We start from the raw sequence: 17,699 nt of genomic DNA, 5'->3' as shown, positions 1-17,699 counted from the left end.
GGGTAATTTTGTCCCTGTACATAATGTCGTCATACATATAGTCGCCAGGAAACAGCATAGGCGACATTATATATGAGGAGAATATATGGGGTAAATGGGAGCAGGGGTTGCAGGGGTGTCCCCTGCTCCCTTTAAAAACATGTACAAAAATGTCAGGGGTTGCAAGGATGTCCGCCTCATGTTCCTAATGAAAATATCTCCGTAAAAAAACGGCGCCATTCTTGCATGGCGACATTTTTGCGGGGTCATTATCACATGGTACCCATTTCCATCCCCTAGACAGGGATGGCAATGCTTTTTTTCTCAATCATCTGACAGAGATGGGTCCTTTAAGGGACCGTCTTTGTGAAATGCCCTCCCAGTCAGAGGCGTTGCTAGGGTTGGGAGGGCTAAGGGGGCTATAGCCCCTGGTCTTTTGGTTGTCGCCCCGGATAGAATCTCAGGAGGTACAAGCAAAAGGCTAGCTAGCCCCCAGCCCCAACAGTTCCGACAGATCTGACATCGGCGTAGCCCCGGGTCTTTTCTAGGCCTAGCAACACCCCTGCTCCCAGTAATCACATGGTTACAGCGAGCCAATCATAATTAGTGTTCTGAGTGTAATGTATGTAAGGCGTCTGCATAGGACATCTTTGGGCCACTGGGCAGCCCCTCCTGAAATGAGCAAGTCGCCTTTGAGAATTAGGTGATCTGCACATTTCAACAATGAGCATAAATGAAAAAGCGCATTCTCGGGACTTTTTCCATTCATGCTCATTTTTGAGAATCAGACCTTTAGTGTTCAGATCTCAAGACTAGACTATGGCACCTTCTCCCTCTGCATATCAGAGCCAGGAACAATCTCTATACATCCTGCTGCTTAACCCGGATGTAGCCATATCCTGTTCTACAATAGCTAGCTGTCTACAGGCAATACTTCCACCCTCCTACATGGATTAGTCCCAGGATACCACCAGGTGAATGCTGCACTACATAAATAGAAATAAATAGAAATAGAAATCGGATTCATCACTTTATAGTGCTGCAGCAGTTTAAAGAAATTCCCTGGTTGTTAATGCCACACTCACAGCTTTCTCTGAAGCAATGAACATGACTGTAGTCACCACTGGAAATGCACGTTAAACTGAACAACCGGCCTTTAGCAGGAACCATGGCGCTCATTACAGTTTAGCCGTTTCGGCCGCTGATATCCCGGTATTACTGGGATAATACGGGCAGCGGAGATGCAGTTAAGCTCCCATTTCATGGAGTCCCACTCCATGGGATGGGATTTCCGGCAACTGTAGTACCAGGGCCGGTGATTCCAGCATTTTTTTGCCAGTAGGGGCCTGAACTTTCGGCAGGTCAGGCCTACCGGTAGATCACTGCCCCCAGCGGTAAACTTGTGTTTCTCCGGTCGGAAAAAATGCTGCTGCCGGAATTACTGGCCTTTCTTCTGGACTCAGCAACTTATAATGAGCCCCTCTGTGATTGTCAAACACGCAGAGAAAGCCAGATGTGTCTTAGGGTAGCCAGGAGGCCTGGTTGTACATATATAACAAGAAGACCTTTCTGAGTGGAAGACCATTCATTGGCTGTTTTAATTTTTTTACCATCATACTACACTCTTCACTTACATAAAGGTAAACAAACACATTTGACAAGAAATAACAAATCAATCCAACAATTTAGTACAAAACTATAAAGTTCAAACTCTACATAAAAAATGATGGAACAAAACATTTTTTATACATTTGTGGACATTATTTTTGTACTTTTTTAAATTATTATTTTGTACATGGTTTAAACAAAAGTAAACCGTACGCAAATCAGCAGAGCAATACAAAATATACAAAAATACAATTATTTATGAATATTATTAGGTCTTTCTGTCATTCTGACTGCCAATTCCTCACTCTAAACAATGCGATGTATGTTAGCGCAGTAACATTCCCCCTCGCCCGCTGTCCAGGGGGGCTCTGGGCACAAAGACAATTTTGATCTACGGGCTCAATGCTGCCCACCGGCGCCAGGCCTTTGTGAACCTAACCAATCAGTTCCATCAAGTAAGCACCCAAAGGTCACTTTGACGAGCTGACACCAATCAAAGTGGGGGCAAAGCAAAAACTGAGTGCAATTACATATAACAAGCCAGCGGGGGAGCCAAAACATTACTTTCAATATTGTGTAGAGGCCCGTGGCCGCGCAGTAGTTTTCTGTATGTGGGATGAGTATTATCATTACACTGGTATAGCAGAACTAATCTCCGAAGGCATCAAGGTGCTAACATGAGAAATGCAGGGGCAACGAAAAGACAGATTTATGCAGATAAGTACGTTTTGAGAGAAACTTTCAATCGCTCAAAGTCAGGCAGGCTAAGTAAAGTCAGAGGAAAGGAGTTCCAAAGTTTAGACCCCATCACCAAAAAGGCACGCCCAGGACAACGTTCCAGTCGGTAGGACGGCACTACTACCAGAAATGAAGAAGCTGACCACAGCACGTCTTTAGGCTGAAAAGGGAGACATTTCTCCTGCTGGGACAGACATCCCTTTTTGCGATAAACTCGATAAATCAAGCAAATAGACGTATATTTGATACATGCTGCCACAGGCAACCAATGAAGGGCTCGTCGGGCTGCAGAAATGTGATTGCCATAGGGGATGCCTTTGGCCAGGCAAACTGGTGAGTTTTGCAATACCTGCAGTCAGTTGATTATGCAGTTAGGTTGAGCTAAGAAGGTTGCATTGCAGTAGTCCAAACTACCATTGATGGAAGCAGCTATGACTGGAGCATAGAAACTGATGAGGATAAATGTCAAAATCGTTCTCAACTTTTTCAACTTGAAGGAGCCTTTACTTATGTGACAGTGGTGCCCACCAGGGTATTCATGCTCCGGTGGGCATCCGAGAAGAAGATAGGACCTATCCCTCCAAAGAAGGTGAAATGAGGTTTGTTTTAGTGAGGCCGGTCAAGGTGTAGAACTCCAGTTGTATCATGATTGAGCATGCAGCTGTTTCATAGCTGTTTTGTTTCAGCTGCTTCGCTATGGCTTTCAGTCCATTTGATGCATTTGCAAATTGGTCTGGTTGGCTTGCTACCCTTAGGTGGATTTGTATTTCATATGGGTTGGGGTGGGAGCGGAGTTCATGTTTCCCTAGGCGGTCCATGAGAGGATCAATATACATTTTGAAAAGTCAAGAGAGGGGAAAGCTCAGAGGTAATCCACACACCACAGGACTGGATTTGGGAGATAGGTTTCCTAGTGGTAGAGGGATTTTAACCACTCCAGTGTGGGTCTTGAGAAATTGCCCACCTACTGTAGGCGGTGTAGACGGTTGGTGTCATCCACTCTATCAAAGTCTGAAGGGAAATTGAGCATGGTCAGCATGCTGAGGGAGTTTTAGCCCACTAGGTCTGCTATTGGTATGTGTGCAGTGCGCTGCCTAATTCTTTGCCTCCCTTGAGTTGTGCAATGACTATTTTCTCCAGAGTTGTGGAGTTCCACTGCAGCTCTGCAGCTCTGCAACGGGGCAGTCATTTTTGTGATCCACGAGTGCTTCTTTAGGAGAGCTGTGACTGGATTTTTGCAGACTTTAAACACTTGTCCTGTCTGTAGTGAGTGGTTGATGAATGCTGTGATGAGTTTGAACACAATTCCATTGTGGGCTCTGCCCCCAATGGGTCATCAGCAGCGGGCACCCGAGTGCGTGTCTGGACGGAGGCCCCAGAGGAGTGATGTGCTTCCATGTTGACTTCAGTATTGGGTGCTTGATAGGGCATGTCGAATGCCAATTTACTATCGGAAAATGTAATAATTTAATTTCATTTATAAAGCCCATTCAGTAAACTTTTGGTTGGTCGACAAGTGAAAAAAGGGAGGGGGTATGATTTTCGCTAGGTTGTGAGTGAGGTAAATGCAAGCAGAGGGAGAAGGGGAGGAAGTGCACGCACTACCCAGGTGCCAACAACACGCCAAAGCAGAAGCCACGAGCGCACAGACGAGGCTCCACAGAACAACAGACCAAAAACCGCAGGTGAGTGCGTGTCATGCAAGTGCCGGGCATGTGCTTAGGAGGTGACAGTGATCTCCAGCCCACAGTTCCATAGGGCCCATGGCGCAGGCAAGGGCGTGACAGAGCATAATAAAGCAGCAGAAGGAGCTGGCCGGCCTTGGGCGCCGGGGGTGGCAGTGCAGAGACCTGTCATGCAGCCGCAGCGCAGTGAGGCACCATTGCAGGGAGAGGCAGAAGGAGTGATCACAGTCCTAAGGGTTAAGGTGTTAATTCAAAAGGATACCCTTTAATCCTTTCCTGAAACAGTGGTGGTGTTCTTCTCTAAGAGCGAATGCAAGATTTTTGAAGTGGAGGGCAGCAGCAGCTCTGATGGATCAGCCCCCCAACGGTCCCTTTCTTGGGTCACCTGACAGCAAGAGAGCTAGAGGAGGTAGATCTTGGGGGCCTGGCGGGCGTTACTTGGACACCATCCTTTGGAGGTACCCAGACCCACGGCAGCAGTCGGCTGCTTGATGATACAAAGTGATTTGAAGAATGTCTGGGCATGTACTGGGAGCAAGTGCAGGGATTTCAGGGAGAGGGCGATGAGGTCATGGGTCTGAGTCCCGGGATGAGCCTGGCTGCTCTGGGCTGGATGCCCTGGAAGAGGAGGAACCTCAACCTAGCGAGGCCCAGATGGAGGCTATTATAGCAGTCCACCCTTGAAAGGATAACATACTCTGATGGAGTGCATCTTGTGAGGGAAATTTAGGAAAGGCAGAATGTGTTTGAGAAAAGGCTGCGGAAAGAGCAATTCCTTAGACAGTTCAACGATCGGAGGAGAGAAAGAGAAGGAGCTTTTGAAGATAGCTCGCAGATTCATAGCAGAAGTTACCATAGTTGGGGAGTGCTCAAAGAAGGGACATAGTGAATAGAAGGGTGGGAGGGATATGTACCTTCATGGAGATTATTTCAGCCTTACCAGCATTAAAAATAATAATAAAGTGGGCTTGCAAAGTGCCCTTCTGCTATTTTGTTGATCTTGCTGCACGTGGGTCTATATGAAAAGAAGAAAGATGGTTGTTAATGGGACAGCAGTAGAGGCAGATGCGAAAACCTGTGGTGTTGATTGATGTACACCAGACATAGTAGAGTAGGTTCCTTTGTGCAGGTGCGCTTTCTATGAAATTGACGTAGTCTCTGCGGGCATGCTATCATGAACCGAGATCCCGAAGACTGAAAGCGGAGCGGCCTCTATGTTAATTCATCCCCATTTTTTTGTTGTGGCATTTTTTGCTGAAAAAATTTGCCTGAAAAAAAAACGTAAACATGAATGCAGGATGGTAGGGGTGGGAGAGGGCTCTGTTTTTTTCTGTAGTTTAGAAGGTAAGATACTTGGGCAGCGGTAACGGCTAGTGGCTCTGTTGGTTCTCGATCTCAGTCTTGTGGGCTAATCAGTTGAAGGGAAAGGCTTTTAGATGCTTGCTGAAGGTTAGGTAGACTTCTGGTCAGAGGTTTTGGGTATTGAACTCCGGAGTTTCGTTGCTGTGAAGGAGAAGATGGAGACACCATTTTATTTACGGTTGAAAATTGGTATAGTCAAAAGTGCATTGTTGCTAGATCTTAGTGTTCTTGAGATTATATATTGCAAGAATTTCCTTCTGGGGGATTATGGGTCTTTGCCGCAGGAGGAGCGCTGGGAGTAGTGAAGGTCAGGTAGAGCATGAGGCACCATGAGGTGCGTACTTGGAAGAAGAAGCCCCTCACAATAGCTTTGATCTGTGGTTCCAACATGAGGCACTGTCCACTGTGACTCCAAGATTTCTACAGTAGGTGAAGGAATGGGGCAAGGCCACATCACCTCCAGTCAGGGGACTGGTTTAGAGTTTGAAAGTATAGTACTGCTGATCATAAGTTTTGTTTTGGATGTGTTGAGCTTAAATATGTTAACCATCATCCAGGAGTCGACCCGTGTGGGGTGTGCGTTGAGGTCCATTTTGTCCACTGTTGTATCATTTATGAGTTTGTAGGCAATTTGGGGGGTCAGCATTGTTGGAGCAGGTGATGTCTGTGTTACTTGGGACGTCCAAGAGGGGTTTCATGTATATATTGAATAGAAGGGGCAAGTGGCTGCTGAATGCAGGTACTCTGTATGTCAGGTTCCAAGGAGATGATAGGGATGGAGCCATGGCTGCTGTTTCCATTCTGTCCATCAGGAAGGATGTGATCCACTGTAGGGCAATTCCTTTAACTCCAATATCATTTAATTTCTTTAACAGGATCTCAGGATTGAGGGTGTCAAGTGCTGCAGCAGGGTGATTGCTCTATTTGTGTCGCTGTTCTTTAGCATGTACCAGATCAGGCAGAGAGTGGATTTGTTCTCTTATTGGCCTGGAATCAGGTTGGGTTTCATGGAGGTTGTTGGCCTTGATGTATTTTTAAAGCTGTAGATAGATTTTCTAGGATTTTTCTGCTGTGTTGTAATGTAATGAGATGTAAAGTGGTTTTATAGAGAGCTCTTCTGCCAATAATGTTAGCCTCACTGCTCATGCATCTTTAAGAAAGGAGGGCAGGGTGTGTTAGTCGGATAGCAGGAAGACAGATGGAGAAACCATTGGTGTTGATGGATGCAGGACGGAAGTACCCGTTACATGTGTGTTGATATGAAAATCTCTAAGTTGTTTGTGGTTGGTACTGACTGGGAAGGTTAGCCATATGGGTATCCCCCGGATTGTGGAGTGCAAACATGAACAGCATGGTTGTTGATAGAAGATAGATATGGTCTGAATCTGTTAAGTACACTAGACCTAGGAGGTCCTCTGGAGGGGTGTGGGAGGAGTAAGGATGCAATATGTTTCTAGTGAGGAGTTACTTGAAGTTTGCAGGGGTGGAGAGTAGGGACAAGAGTGTTGTCACTTCCTTGTTCTTGGTGGTAGATTTCACTGAGATTAATGGTGTGGAACAGGGCCACACAGGACAGGTTCCATGAGTCAGCTTGGATTCCTGCATATGGTAGTGCCAAGAGTTTCAGAAAATGCTTGCCCTAAATTAGCACAAAAGTTGCTGGTTTGCAGTTTTTAGGTGGTTGCTATTATTTTTCATTTTCTTTTCAAAGTGGTTGGTTAAAAAGCCAAGTCTTGAGCTGTTCCGTGAAAGTCAGGAGGTTCTCCACTAGATGGAGAGTTTGGGTAGGGTGTACCGCAATTTTGTGGCTAGAACAGAAAAATAAGATCTTCCTTGTCGTTTCTTGTTGAAGTTAGGGACTAGCACTAGTGCAGCATTGCTTGACCTAAGTGTTCTGGAAGGAGTGTAGTGTTGAAACGTACTTCTAAAGGAGTGAAGGGCCCACTAAGTGGTACAAACAATGGGATATGCTCAAGGTTTTGAAATGCACCCTTTTTTTATGCGTAGCCAGTGGAGAGTACATAATGCTGGCTAGATATGTTCAAATCCCTTAATTCTGAGAAGTATTGTTGCCACTGTACTTTGGTCTCTTTGAAGTCTCCTCATTAGGTTATCTGGGAGCCCGGGATAGAGGCTATTTGCATAGTCTAGTTTGGTTAGTATTAGAGGAATTATGACCATGGCCCTGTGGGTGAATGTTAAGTAAGGTAAGATGCTGCGTAGCATAAGAGCATATGCAGCTGGGAGGAACATCTTCTGACAATGGCATTGCCCTGTAGATCAAGAGTGAGGGTGTTTTTCATTTTCATTGCAAAGTTTCTTGCAACAGTTGAAGGGTTTGTGTAGGGTCCCATCTCATCAAGCCACAGATTTGTGGTGAAATTAGAACCTGTAGGATTAGAGAGAATCAGCTCTGTTTTGCTAGGGTTTACTTTAAGTCTGTTTGCTGTCATCCATGCAGCCACCTGCGCAAAGCAGTTTTTAATTCATGGGGAATTTGGTGACAGGTGGAGCGCAAACGTGTACATTTATTTTTGCCATTTGTGTACTTGTGACAGGAGATACCAGATTTATTGATGATGTAGAGTAGGGCTGTCATGTAGATGTTGAAAAGTAGAAGTGAGGGTGCAGATCCCTGGGGTAATCCGCAAGTGAGTGAGTGAGGCTGGGAACTGTAGAGCCCCAACATTGTGGTTTCCAATTTACCCATGGAGAAGGATGTGATCCAGTGTAGAGCAGATTCTTTAATACCAATATCTTCCAGTCTTTTTAGGAGGATCTCATGAATGATTGTGTCAAAAGCTGCTGAGATATCTAGCAGGATGAGTTCTCATCTGCATTATTGTTTAGGTGCATCCCAGATGGAGCAAAGGGCCGATTCTGTACTTCTAGAAGGTCTAAAACTGTGCTGTGCCTCATTCAAGAGTTGGTTTAGTTCAATGAAGTCCCGTAGTTGGCAATGTCTAATTTTCTCCAGACATTTCCCAATGAAAGCCGCGTTAGAGATGGGATGATAGCCAGCTGTGTCATATGGGTCTGCTCTGGGCTTTTTGAGCAAAGGTCTGATGTGTGCAGATTTCAGCTGAGCTGCGACTCTTCCGGCGCTGATGGAGTTGCTGAGGAGGGATAGGACGATCAGTGCTGAGGCTGGAGATTTCATGATTGAATTGTACAGATTGGAGGAACATGGGTCCTCAGGAGATCCTGATGGGTTGTAGGAGTGTAGGTCCTGTGCAGACAGAAAGTGGACAAGGGGGTAGTGGGAGGTATTGGTGGGATCTCTGTGGTGTGCGGTTGGAAGCATGCTTTATTGTCAAGGTGATCCTGGATATCTAGGATGTTTAGGTAGAAATATGTGTTATGCATACGTTGTTTGCAAAGTACCAGGCCTCAACACACACATTAAAATTAAGATACTTAGATTCACCTTGTATTTGTATTCCCTTTTTGTAAGTACTTGGGATAGCTACTTTTTTGCAAAGTTGTGGTGATGTTGTATGCAAGATGTGTTCCTTTTCATAGCCAAATTCTATGGCCGAAATGACATAACTGTAAGGAAGGCTTTGTAAGGGGAATCACAGAATTTAGACATTGATCAATCTAGATCAAAAAGCAGTCCAAGAATCAAAGGAGGGAAAGTCCCAGGCATTCTTAGGGGAGTGCCCCCCTCACCATCCTCAGGCATGGATACATGGCAATTCCTCAACATCTGAGGATGTTTCCAACAAAGCTAGTACTTTAGTAAAAGCTCATTGGTTGGGGCTCTGACCTAACGGGGAGCAGCTTTTAGTGCTAATGAGCAATTCATGAAAGAAATCCAACATGTGCATTTACACTTGTGAATGTGGAAGTGTGCGTCCCAGAAGTCATTAGAGCGGGTTCAATCTCCCTTCTCCATAGGTGTAAAGATGGAACCCTGAGTGAGCTACTTAAAGGATTTGCTGGCGAGCATAAAGCGAGGGGATTCAGATCCAACTTGGTCCAAAGACCTTTATTCCTCTTGTGCAGAGTGAAAAGATTGCAACAGAAACCTAGATTGCGCTTAATCAAGGGGAAGCATTGGAATGTTCAGAATGTAGAGGTCCAGTTACAGAGTAGATTAAGAAGAAAAGAAGAAGGTGCAAGGAGTAAACCTAAATCCCTGGAAAACCACAGAAATGGTCGACTGGCCCTGAGTGATGTTCCTCAGGACACAGATGTTCTACAACTCTCGCCATATTGGGGCGGAATTCTGCCTGACCACCGGGTGGGAGTCAGTTCTGATTCTTGTGTTCTGTGGCGTCTACCAGTGAAAGTTTGTTCCCTTTTATGTTTTATGTTTCATCTTCCGCTCCCTGTTGGAAATGTCTCAACTTTGTGTATGATCCGTGAAACCTCAGAACCTTTGACAAGACCCTGGAGAGCGATGAAGGGACTTAAGACACAAGAATCATTTCAGTAAAATCAAAACTTTAGCAAATGTGACATCACACACACTTCTAAGCCCCTGGTGGCATCAAGTACCCCTTGATTCACAAGAAGTGGCATTTTACCGTTTTTGGACATAGTGAAATAACATATAATGTTTAATAAAATGTTGCAATAATTGTAAGGATAATAAGTAACTCAAAAGTCTTAAGTAATCAGATACAATGGGCCTCATTACGAGTACGGCGGTAGCCGTGCTGGTAAACCAGCAGGCTGCCGCCAGACTCGTGGGGATGTACCAGCTCCGGACTTGCCAGAATTACCGGGGCATTACAGCCCCGGTGATCCGGAAATTCCAGAGCCAGCATTCTGTAAATCCCCATTCCCGTGGAGTCCCATTGGACTCCACGGGAACGGGGAAGTGGAAACACTGGCACCATGTGGTAATGGTGCTGTGTTTCCGCGTCCGTCTGCGGCCGGTGGCATTATGCCCGCCAGGTCAGACCTGGTGGGTGTAACACCACATGGCCACAGAACTTGTAGTTAGTCAGTCTGGAAAACGGTGTCAGTATGGTTTTACCGGCACCGTTATATCCAGACCGGCTAAGTTGTAATGAAGCCCAATGACTCCAGAATGATACTCCTGCCATCACTTTGTGTTTAAGAGGGTTCTTTACATCCCGTTCCCTTCTGGTACCCACAGGATAGAGTTGGCGAGTGAAGGTACTCGTATCTTAGCTGGAGATGCTTGAGATGGCATGGCTGTTCAGATAGCACAGCGAGCTAAGCGCTCGTCCCTTATATCTGTGTGCAGCCTGCTGTGGTTCGAATGCTGGCAGGTTCAACTCAGTCTTTCATCATTCCAAGGTCGATAAAATAAGTACCACCCGTGGGATAGTAACGTCTTCTGTTATTTGTGCACGCTAAGGCCTATGGGTGTGTAACGCTATATAAAAAATACATTATTATTATCTGTAAGAGGAGCCACTGTGATGGCAGCTGCAACCTCTGGCAACCCTTAAATGAGGCTTTGGGAAATAAAGGGCAAAAGGAAGGAGCTATTTGATGCCAATTCTTGCAGTTGGTGGTTCATGAGCTAGTGGTCGGTGGAAGCATAGAACAATTCCTCAGTACTGAAAGGGTAGTCCAGGATCTTCTCTTCAATCACTGGGTGAAGCTGGCCCTGCCTGTGCACAGCAGCCCCCAGATGCATGCCCTTGGTACAGTAGCCACATCTCTCAACGTTATGCAAGCAGCACCTTTGAAAACAAACACCCGCCTGTCAACGTTTTGTGGCTGCCACCAGAAAGATTAACATCCACATTTTATCTGAAAATAATTCTGATCATTCCCTTGAAGAAACCTAGCCACCCTTTGCAAGTGGGGGAGGCAACAGGCGATGATGTTTTTTTGCCTCTCCTGAGGGCAGATGATACCACAACGTATTGCAAGGGGGACTAAAAAGAGAAGAGGTATTTTTCTCTATCAATGACCTGTGCTTAGAGTCACTTTTGCTTCTGATTATTAAAGAGGGGGCGGGGCTTCTTCTAGATTTACATAGCTACTTTACTATGATCTGGTTATGTGGCATTCCTCTCCTTCAGGGTGCCGGAGGAAGATCTATGCCTTCGTTGAAGGGCGCGAGGGGATGCATGTCTTCCATTCCATCTACGCCTTGGTATCACCCAAGATGGAGTGGAATATACAGACTTTAGCATAAGTATAATCTTCTGGATTCACATCAGCACCCAGAGTGCCAAGTCCTGGATAGGTCTTAGGTTGCAGCCTGTATTCACCAGGGGTAGGGTGAATTAACGCATGCGCATGTTTGCAATGGGGCCCAAAGTAGGTTTCCCTTAAAACCAGTCTAGTATAGGTGGTAGTGGGAATCAGTGTATATGGATGGACCTACTGGATGAGTGTCTTAAAATATGACATACTGTAAAGCAAATTTTGAGAGACCGCAATAGGCACCCTTGTGGATGAGTGACAACACATACTATATGTGCGCAACAAATTATACAACTTAATAAATAGGTAATTCTGATGTAACCGATGCAAATTCATATCGCACCAGCCAGTTGTTTCTGTACAATGCCAGATACACAGACGCATTCATACTCCTGGCACATACATTTGTATTAGAAACGTGCATGTGTTTCTCACAAACCAGTGAATCAGATTAATCACACATTAAGAAACAGACTCAAAGAAGTATTTTTCTACTTGTATTGTAGTTGTCATTTGTATAGCGCCTTTTACCATTATGACAGTCTCACTGCGCTAGTTGTGGGACCGCCCTCGGTAGAAAGCAACCCACGAGGTCAGGCATGTGGATGGGTGCACACATTCTCCCAGGACAATGCCTTAACTGTCATCACAATCTATCCCAGTGCGGGGGTTGGGGGGGTGGTCTGTAATTCTATCTCAACAACCCTGATTGCGATTTGCTTGTTTATCTTACACATGACACGTTCAGTGACTAATCACTCTCTCTTGTGACACTTGATGTGAGAGCGTGAAAATGGCCTTTGTTCAGCTAGTGGTGCTTGAGAGAACCAAGGTTATGGTTGGTGTTTGATAGTGTATAAGGACTGGGCCGCTGTGATAACCGCTAGCACCGCCTGGTGCTGCCGCAATAACAGCCGGCATGGCCTGGTGGTGAATGCTTGTATGCACGGATTGGGAATTGGAAGGTTCGGGATGGGTTTCAGGATATTGAAGGAAATAGCCAGGTTTTGAGGACTTTTTGGAAGGAAAGGTAGTCCTCTGTCTAGTGGATGTGCAGAGGAAGTGTGTTCCTGAGAGTGGGAGTTAGGGAGAGAGAAGGCCGAGCCGCCAACTCTAGTGGAGTGGTAAGTGGGAATAGTGAGGAGAGCCGAGCCTGATCAGAGGTTTCTGGGAGGTTGGTAGTGCATGATCTTTTCCTGTTGGAACTCAGGTCCCATATTATGAAGAGCTTGGTGTGTGATGCACATGGCCTTGAAGGTTGCTCGTGTACTGATAGGGAGCCATTGTAGCTCTCTGAGGGTGGGGCTGGTATGTTCTCTGGACAAGAGGGCAAGGAGTAGTCCGGCTGCTGAGTTTTGGATTTGTTGGTGTTTCTTGAGGTGGGTGCTGGGACTCCAAGATAGAGGGAGTTGGCATAGTCTGGCCAGAAGCTGATGATGGCCCGTATTGCAGAGACTCTTTGTGGATAGGAGCGATAGGAAAAGATTTGTTTTAAGATGAGTACGTGGAAGTGCCAAGTTCTGAATACAGAGTTGATGTGTTTCGAGAGAGATGGGTCCGCGTCCATGGTGCATCCAAGAATTTTAACGGAGTTGGATGCATCAGGTGGCACTCTCAAGAATTGTGGCTATGGTAGAGGTTAGCGAATGAGAGAGGATCTGCTGCATATTAGGAGTTCTGATTTGCCTGGGTTGAAATTAAGGTGGTTGGCCATCATCCATAGGTCAATAGCTGAGAGGCAATAAGTGAGGTTGGGTAGGGGGAGGCTGGAGAACTTGGAATTTTGAAAATGATCTGGGTATCGTCTGCATAATTGTAGCAGATAAGGTTGTGAGTGCAGATGAGAGCCATTAGTGGGTTTAGGTGGATGTTGAAGAGGAGCGGTGAGATGGAGGCTCCTTGAGGGACCCCTTTTGTGACGGGGCAAGAAGCAGAGCAGAAAGGTGTAAGGAGAATGATTTGCAAGCAATTAGAAATTATTGACGAGATCCAATTGAGGGCAGAATCGTTGATGCCTTGGGTGAGGAGCCTGTTCCTAAGTATCTAGAGAGATGCTGCTTTGTATATGTAGGGCCTCTCCGAGCCCAAATATCCTAGAGCTTTCCCAGTCAGGGCGGACAAGACATTGCGACTGGCAGTCTGATTTGCACTTCACTGTATGCTCAGATCAATTCAATCGGTGGCAGGCTCGATGCACAATCATCAGTGCTGTCAATGACAAAGACACATAGGTAAGGACCTAAGGTGTGATGCCACAAAACCGCTAAGGAAAGGGCGGGAAAGGCAGGGGAATTTAATGTCAATAGAGGAGGACATTTTCCTCAGACATGCAGGCAAGACACTTTTTACCTGATCGTATCGTAGCCTATGCTGGAAAACATTACTGCCCACACCTGGCATATGACGTCCATCAACAGCTCCTTCAACTTCCAGGTCATGCTACAGCCGCTGCTATAAAATGGCCTCATCAATATGGTCCGTGCTGCCCCATACTGCTCCTCCAAGGGCTCTGATGCCACCAATTCCTCCAGCAGTCTCCATGCCATGGTCGCTAGTGATGCTGCGGGCTTGTACACCTGAGAGATAGCAACCCCGTTAGCCAAATGGTGAGACCACCCAACACAGGCCGCACCTGTCCCCAGACTCTAGACTGTTTGGTTTCACTTCTCTGTAACACACTGTCTTGCGAGCCGAGCTGCCACCATCTCATATATGGTGCGGGGACTGGGCTGTGTAGCAAAAGTTTTCCCAGCATGCCCCTCCCCATTGGGATTAAGGAGATATGCTTGTTGAGCTTGTTGGATAGAGAATGAGACAGCACTCTGCTCATCCTAGCCGGTCCACAGCAGGCTTAGTCAGTGCTTTAAGTGGGCCAGGGCCTGCCGGGGCCGGGCCCCGGCAGTCTCCAGAAAGTGGGGCTGAGCCAGGGCCCAGCCGGGGCCCCCCGTCCCACACAACATTGGCGGGATGCATTATCCCGCCGCGGCCGCAGCCGCGACGGGAGATGCGCCCGTCATTATGTCGGCCAAGCTGACAGAAGTGCCAGCCAGCCAGAGCGAAGCTGAGGCTGGCGGCACTTCTGTCAGTTAGTGTAACTCCCTTTGATGACCCCTCATCAGGGTCATCAGAGGAAGTTACTGTCCCTTTGTTTTCCCTCCCCAGGTCACTGACCCCTGTGGGCTCCGTGATCTAATATGCAGATTAAATCATGGAGCCCGCGGGTTCGCAGAGGGTGAAAGACGCCTTGGGCTCAGTGATCTATGTGCTCTGAGCAGATAGATCACAGAGCCCGAGGGGCTTTCTCCGTCGGCAAAGCTTTATATAAGATGCCTTGTACTGTGTACGTTTCAAACCATCTTTTATAAAGGTAGAAATATTTCTATGTTTATAAAAGACGGCTTGAAACGTGCACAATTCAAGGCATCTTTTATAAAGCTTTGTCGACGGGCAAACACACCTTGCGGTTTGTTTTATCTGTCATCAACGCTTCATAAAAGATGCCTTGAATTGTTTACGTGTCAAGCCATCTTTTAGAAACATAGAAACATGTTACAAATATCTATGTTTATAAAAGGTGGCTTGAAAAGTACACAAACCATAGTAAGGTAAGCACACAAGTGTGCGTAACTTACTATGGTTTGTGCACTTTTCAAGCCACCTTTTATAAACATAGAAATATGTAACATTGCTATGTTTATAAAATATGGCTTGAAAAGTACACACACCATAGTAGTACGCATACAAACATATAAATGCTCACATACATTTATATATTTGTTTGCGCACCTTACTATGATTTGTGCACTTTTAGGCCACGCCCACAATGAGCCACGCCCCCAAACGAGGGCCCCCCCTCAATTTCTTACCCCACTTAAAGCACTGGGCTTAGTAAATCAGTCCCAAGCGGTGAGTTCATTTGTAGGGAGTCCTCCACTTCTTTTGAAATTGCCCTACCCTTGACCTACTCTTGGTAAATGAAGCACCGGGCGCTGTGTGGGACAGTTGAGAGCTCAAGTACTCTTTTCATATACACCACACACTGCTGCCATTAACAATTCCCAACAGAAGCCAAGCGATTGATCAGTATGTGGAAAAGGAACTTGGAGGTTAAGTTGGAATGTCAAAATTCCTAAAGATTTGTACGTTTTGAACAAGCATGTACTAATGTCAAGCTATGTTAATAATTATGGGGTTTAAATAGTACCAGGACATTTGCGAAACATGCGTCAATGATGTTGGTTATGTTTGCACGAATAAGAATGGATTAAAAATTGAGTTTGCATATATTCTTTCATGCAGGTCATTTTAAATTGAAAAAAAAAGATTTTTTTTAAGGTTCAAAGAAGGGATATTATTGCACATCACATCGAGGAATTGGCATTTAGTACACAAATTGCAAAGAAAATTGTTAGCTCACAGGCGTCATGTACTTTCAAAAGCGAGCAGTTACCTATTGATGAACTGTAAACATCAGTTTGTATCACAGAGGCTTCAGGGGTTGGAGAGTGCACTACAGCTTAATTAGTGCACCAATGATGTTGAAGTATGATCATTGGCTGGACAGGACGGAGGGCTTAGGGGGAGGTATCCGGAACCGGAAGTGAGCTTAGCTGTCAAACCAAAGCTGGATGAGTGGTTTACCTTCCACTTTCTAAAACCACCCCAGATTCCTGAAAGATGTGAACGTTTATACACAGGGGAGTTGCTAGGTCTGGAAAAGACCCGGGGCTAAGCTAATGTCAGAACTGTTGGGACTCGGGGCTAGCTAGTCTTTTGGCTGTAGCCCCTGAGATTCTATCCGGGGCTACAACCAAAAGATCAGGGGCTATAGCCCCCTTAGCCCCCCCCCCCTAGCAACGCCCCTGTTTATACAGAACAACTGGGGTTAATGTCTAACTACTGAAGTGTTTTGAAGGGGCTCTGAAAAAGCTTGCAAGGCGTTCTCACGTTTCCAAGACCAGCGCCAGAGCTTTTAAAGCTAGGGCACGGCTACAATGTCCGTAGCCATGCCCTGTTTCAGACACTCACAGATTTGCCCCTGTGTTTTGATGTCCCACTGCAGGCTCTGCCGAATACAAGATGAGGCCGTTCCTGGGCTGCCTCCGTGGCCTGCGGATGAACGGCGTGACGCTAGACCTGGAGGGCAAAGCCAACCACTCGGAAGGGGTGAATGTGAACTGCACGGGCTACTGTATAAACCCCCGCATACCTTGCCAGAATGGGGGCCGCTGCGTGGAGCGGTACAGCCACTACACCTGCGACTGCAATGGTACCGGCTTCGAGGGCCCGCTATGCACAAGAGGTAGGCCTTAAATTCCAAGTACGTCCAGCAGTCACATTCTAAAAGATGTATTCTTCGCACACATCTACAAAACATTCATTAGTTCAGTTATGATAAATGTACAATTTAGGACAGTGTCAATAGTGGAGGAGTCAATAATTGAGAGCCAACCTATCGTAGCCACCCTGTCACTGCTCAGACAATCAGACGGTCAAGTGCTCCCCTTATCCATTGATTACATTGTCTGTCTCAACTATATGATAAAAGCACTACCCCTACCATTCAGGTCACACATTAAGTCCCATAGGACTCTGCCTCTCAGTCCTCTGCTCCTTAGATCCTTCCCAGCACAGCTCTCCCAAGGCAACTCTTTGATACTGTCTCTTAGGCTCCACCGCGCACACTCCCCTTACATTATACTACACTGGCAGACCCCACCTCTCAGAAACTCTTATGCTCTACCTCTTAAAGCACACCGCTTGATCTCTGCCTCCTAGACCTTCCACACCTCAAAACCTATCTCTTAGACCACAACTCGAAGCCCTTTCGGTCACGCCCCCTCACAACTAACCCCCCTTAAGCGACACTGTTCTGCTCCAATGGCCTCCAATCCCAGCTATCACACACCTCCTCTCAGTCCCCATCACCTGTGAATCAAAAGAAAGGACCCCATAGACAACAGTTCCTTTAAGTCAAGTGTTACCTACCTTTTGTCAGACTTAATCAAGATACTGCTGCTGCTTTCCCTGCCAGTTCTGTTCTGGAAATAGTGTTGTATTTTGAATAGATAATATGCCACTCACAGGCCAGATCCGGAGGTAAGAGGAGCCCCTTAGATATTTCACAAACAGGTGGGTCTTCAGCCGCTTCTGACATTCCTGAGGATCAGACTGATTCTTTAATCTGGG

At 46.3% G+C, this 17,699-nt stretch overlaps 1 protein-coding gene across 1 annotated transcript in view; it reads left to right on the top strand.

Moving 5' to 3' along the window:
* The window catches only part of CNTNAP1 (contactin associated protein 1), a 419,356-nt gene that overhangs the window by 370,417 nt on the left and 31,240 nt on the right, over positions 1-17,699 (top strand). Inside the window, exon 18 of the mRNA XM_069634419.1 lies at positions 16,573-16,812. Within this exon, the coding sequence (XP_069490520.1) occupies positions 16,573-16,812 (240 nt within the window). The remainder of the gene's footprint in view (positions 1-16,572; positions 16,813-17,699) is intronic.

Source organism: Ambystoma mexicanum, chromosome 13 (genome assembly GCF_040938575.1).
Source record: "Ambystoma mexicanum isolate Mex_15411 chromosome 13, UKY_AmexF1_1, whole genome shotgun sequence".
Classification (NCBI taxonomy): Eukaryota; Metazoa; Chordata; class Amphibia; order Caudata; family Ambystomatidae; genus Ambystoma; species Ambystoma mexicanum.
The sequence above is the reverse complement of the archived record's forward strand: the minus strand, read 5'-3'. Positions and strand labels throughout refer to the sequence as shown.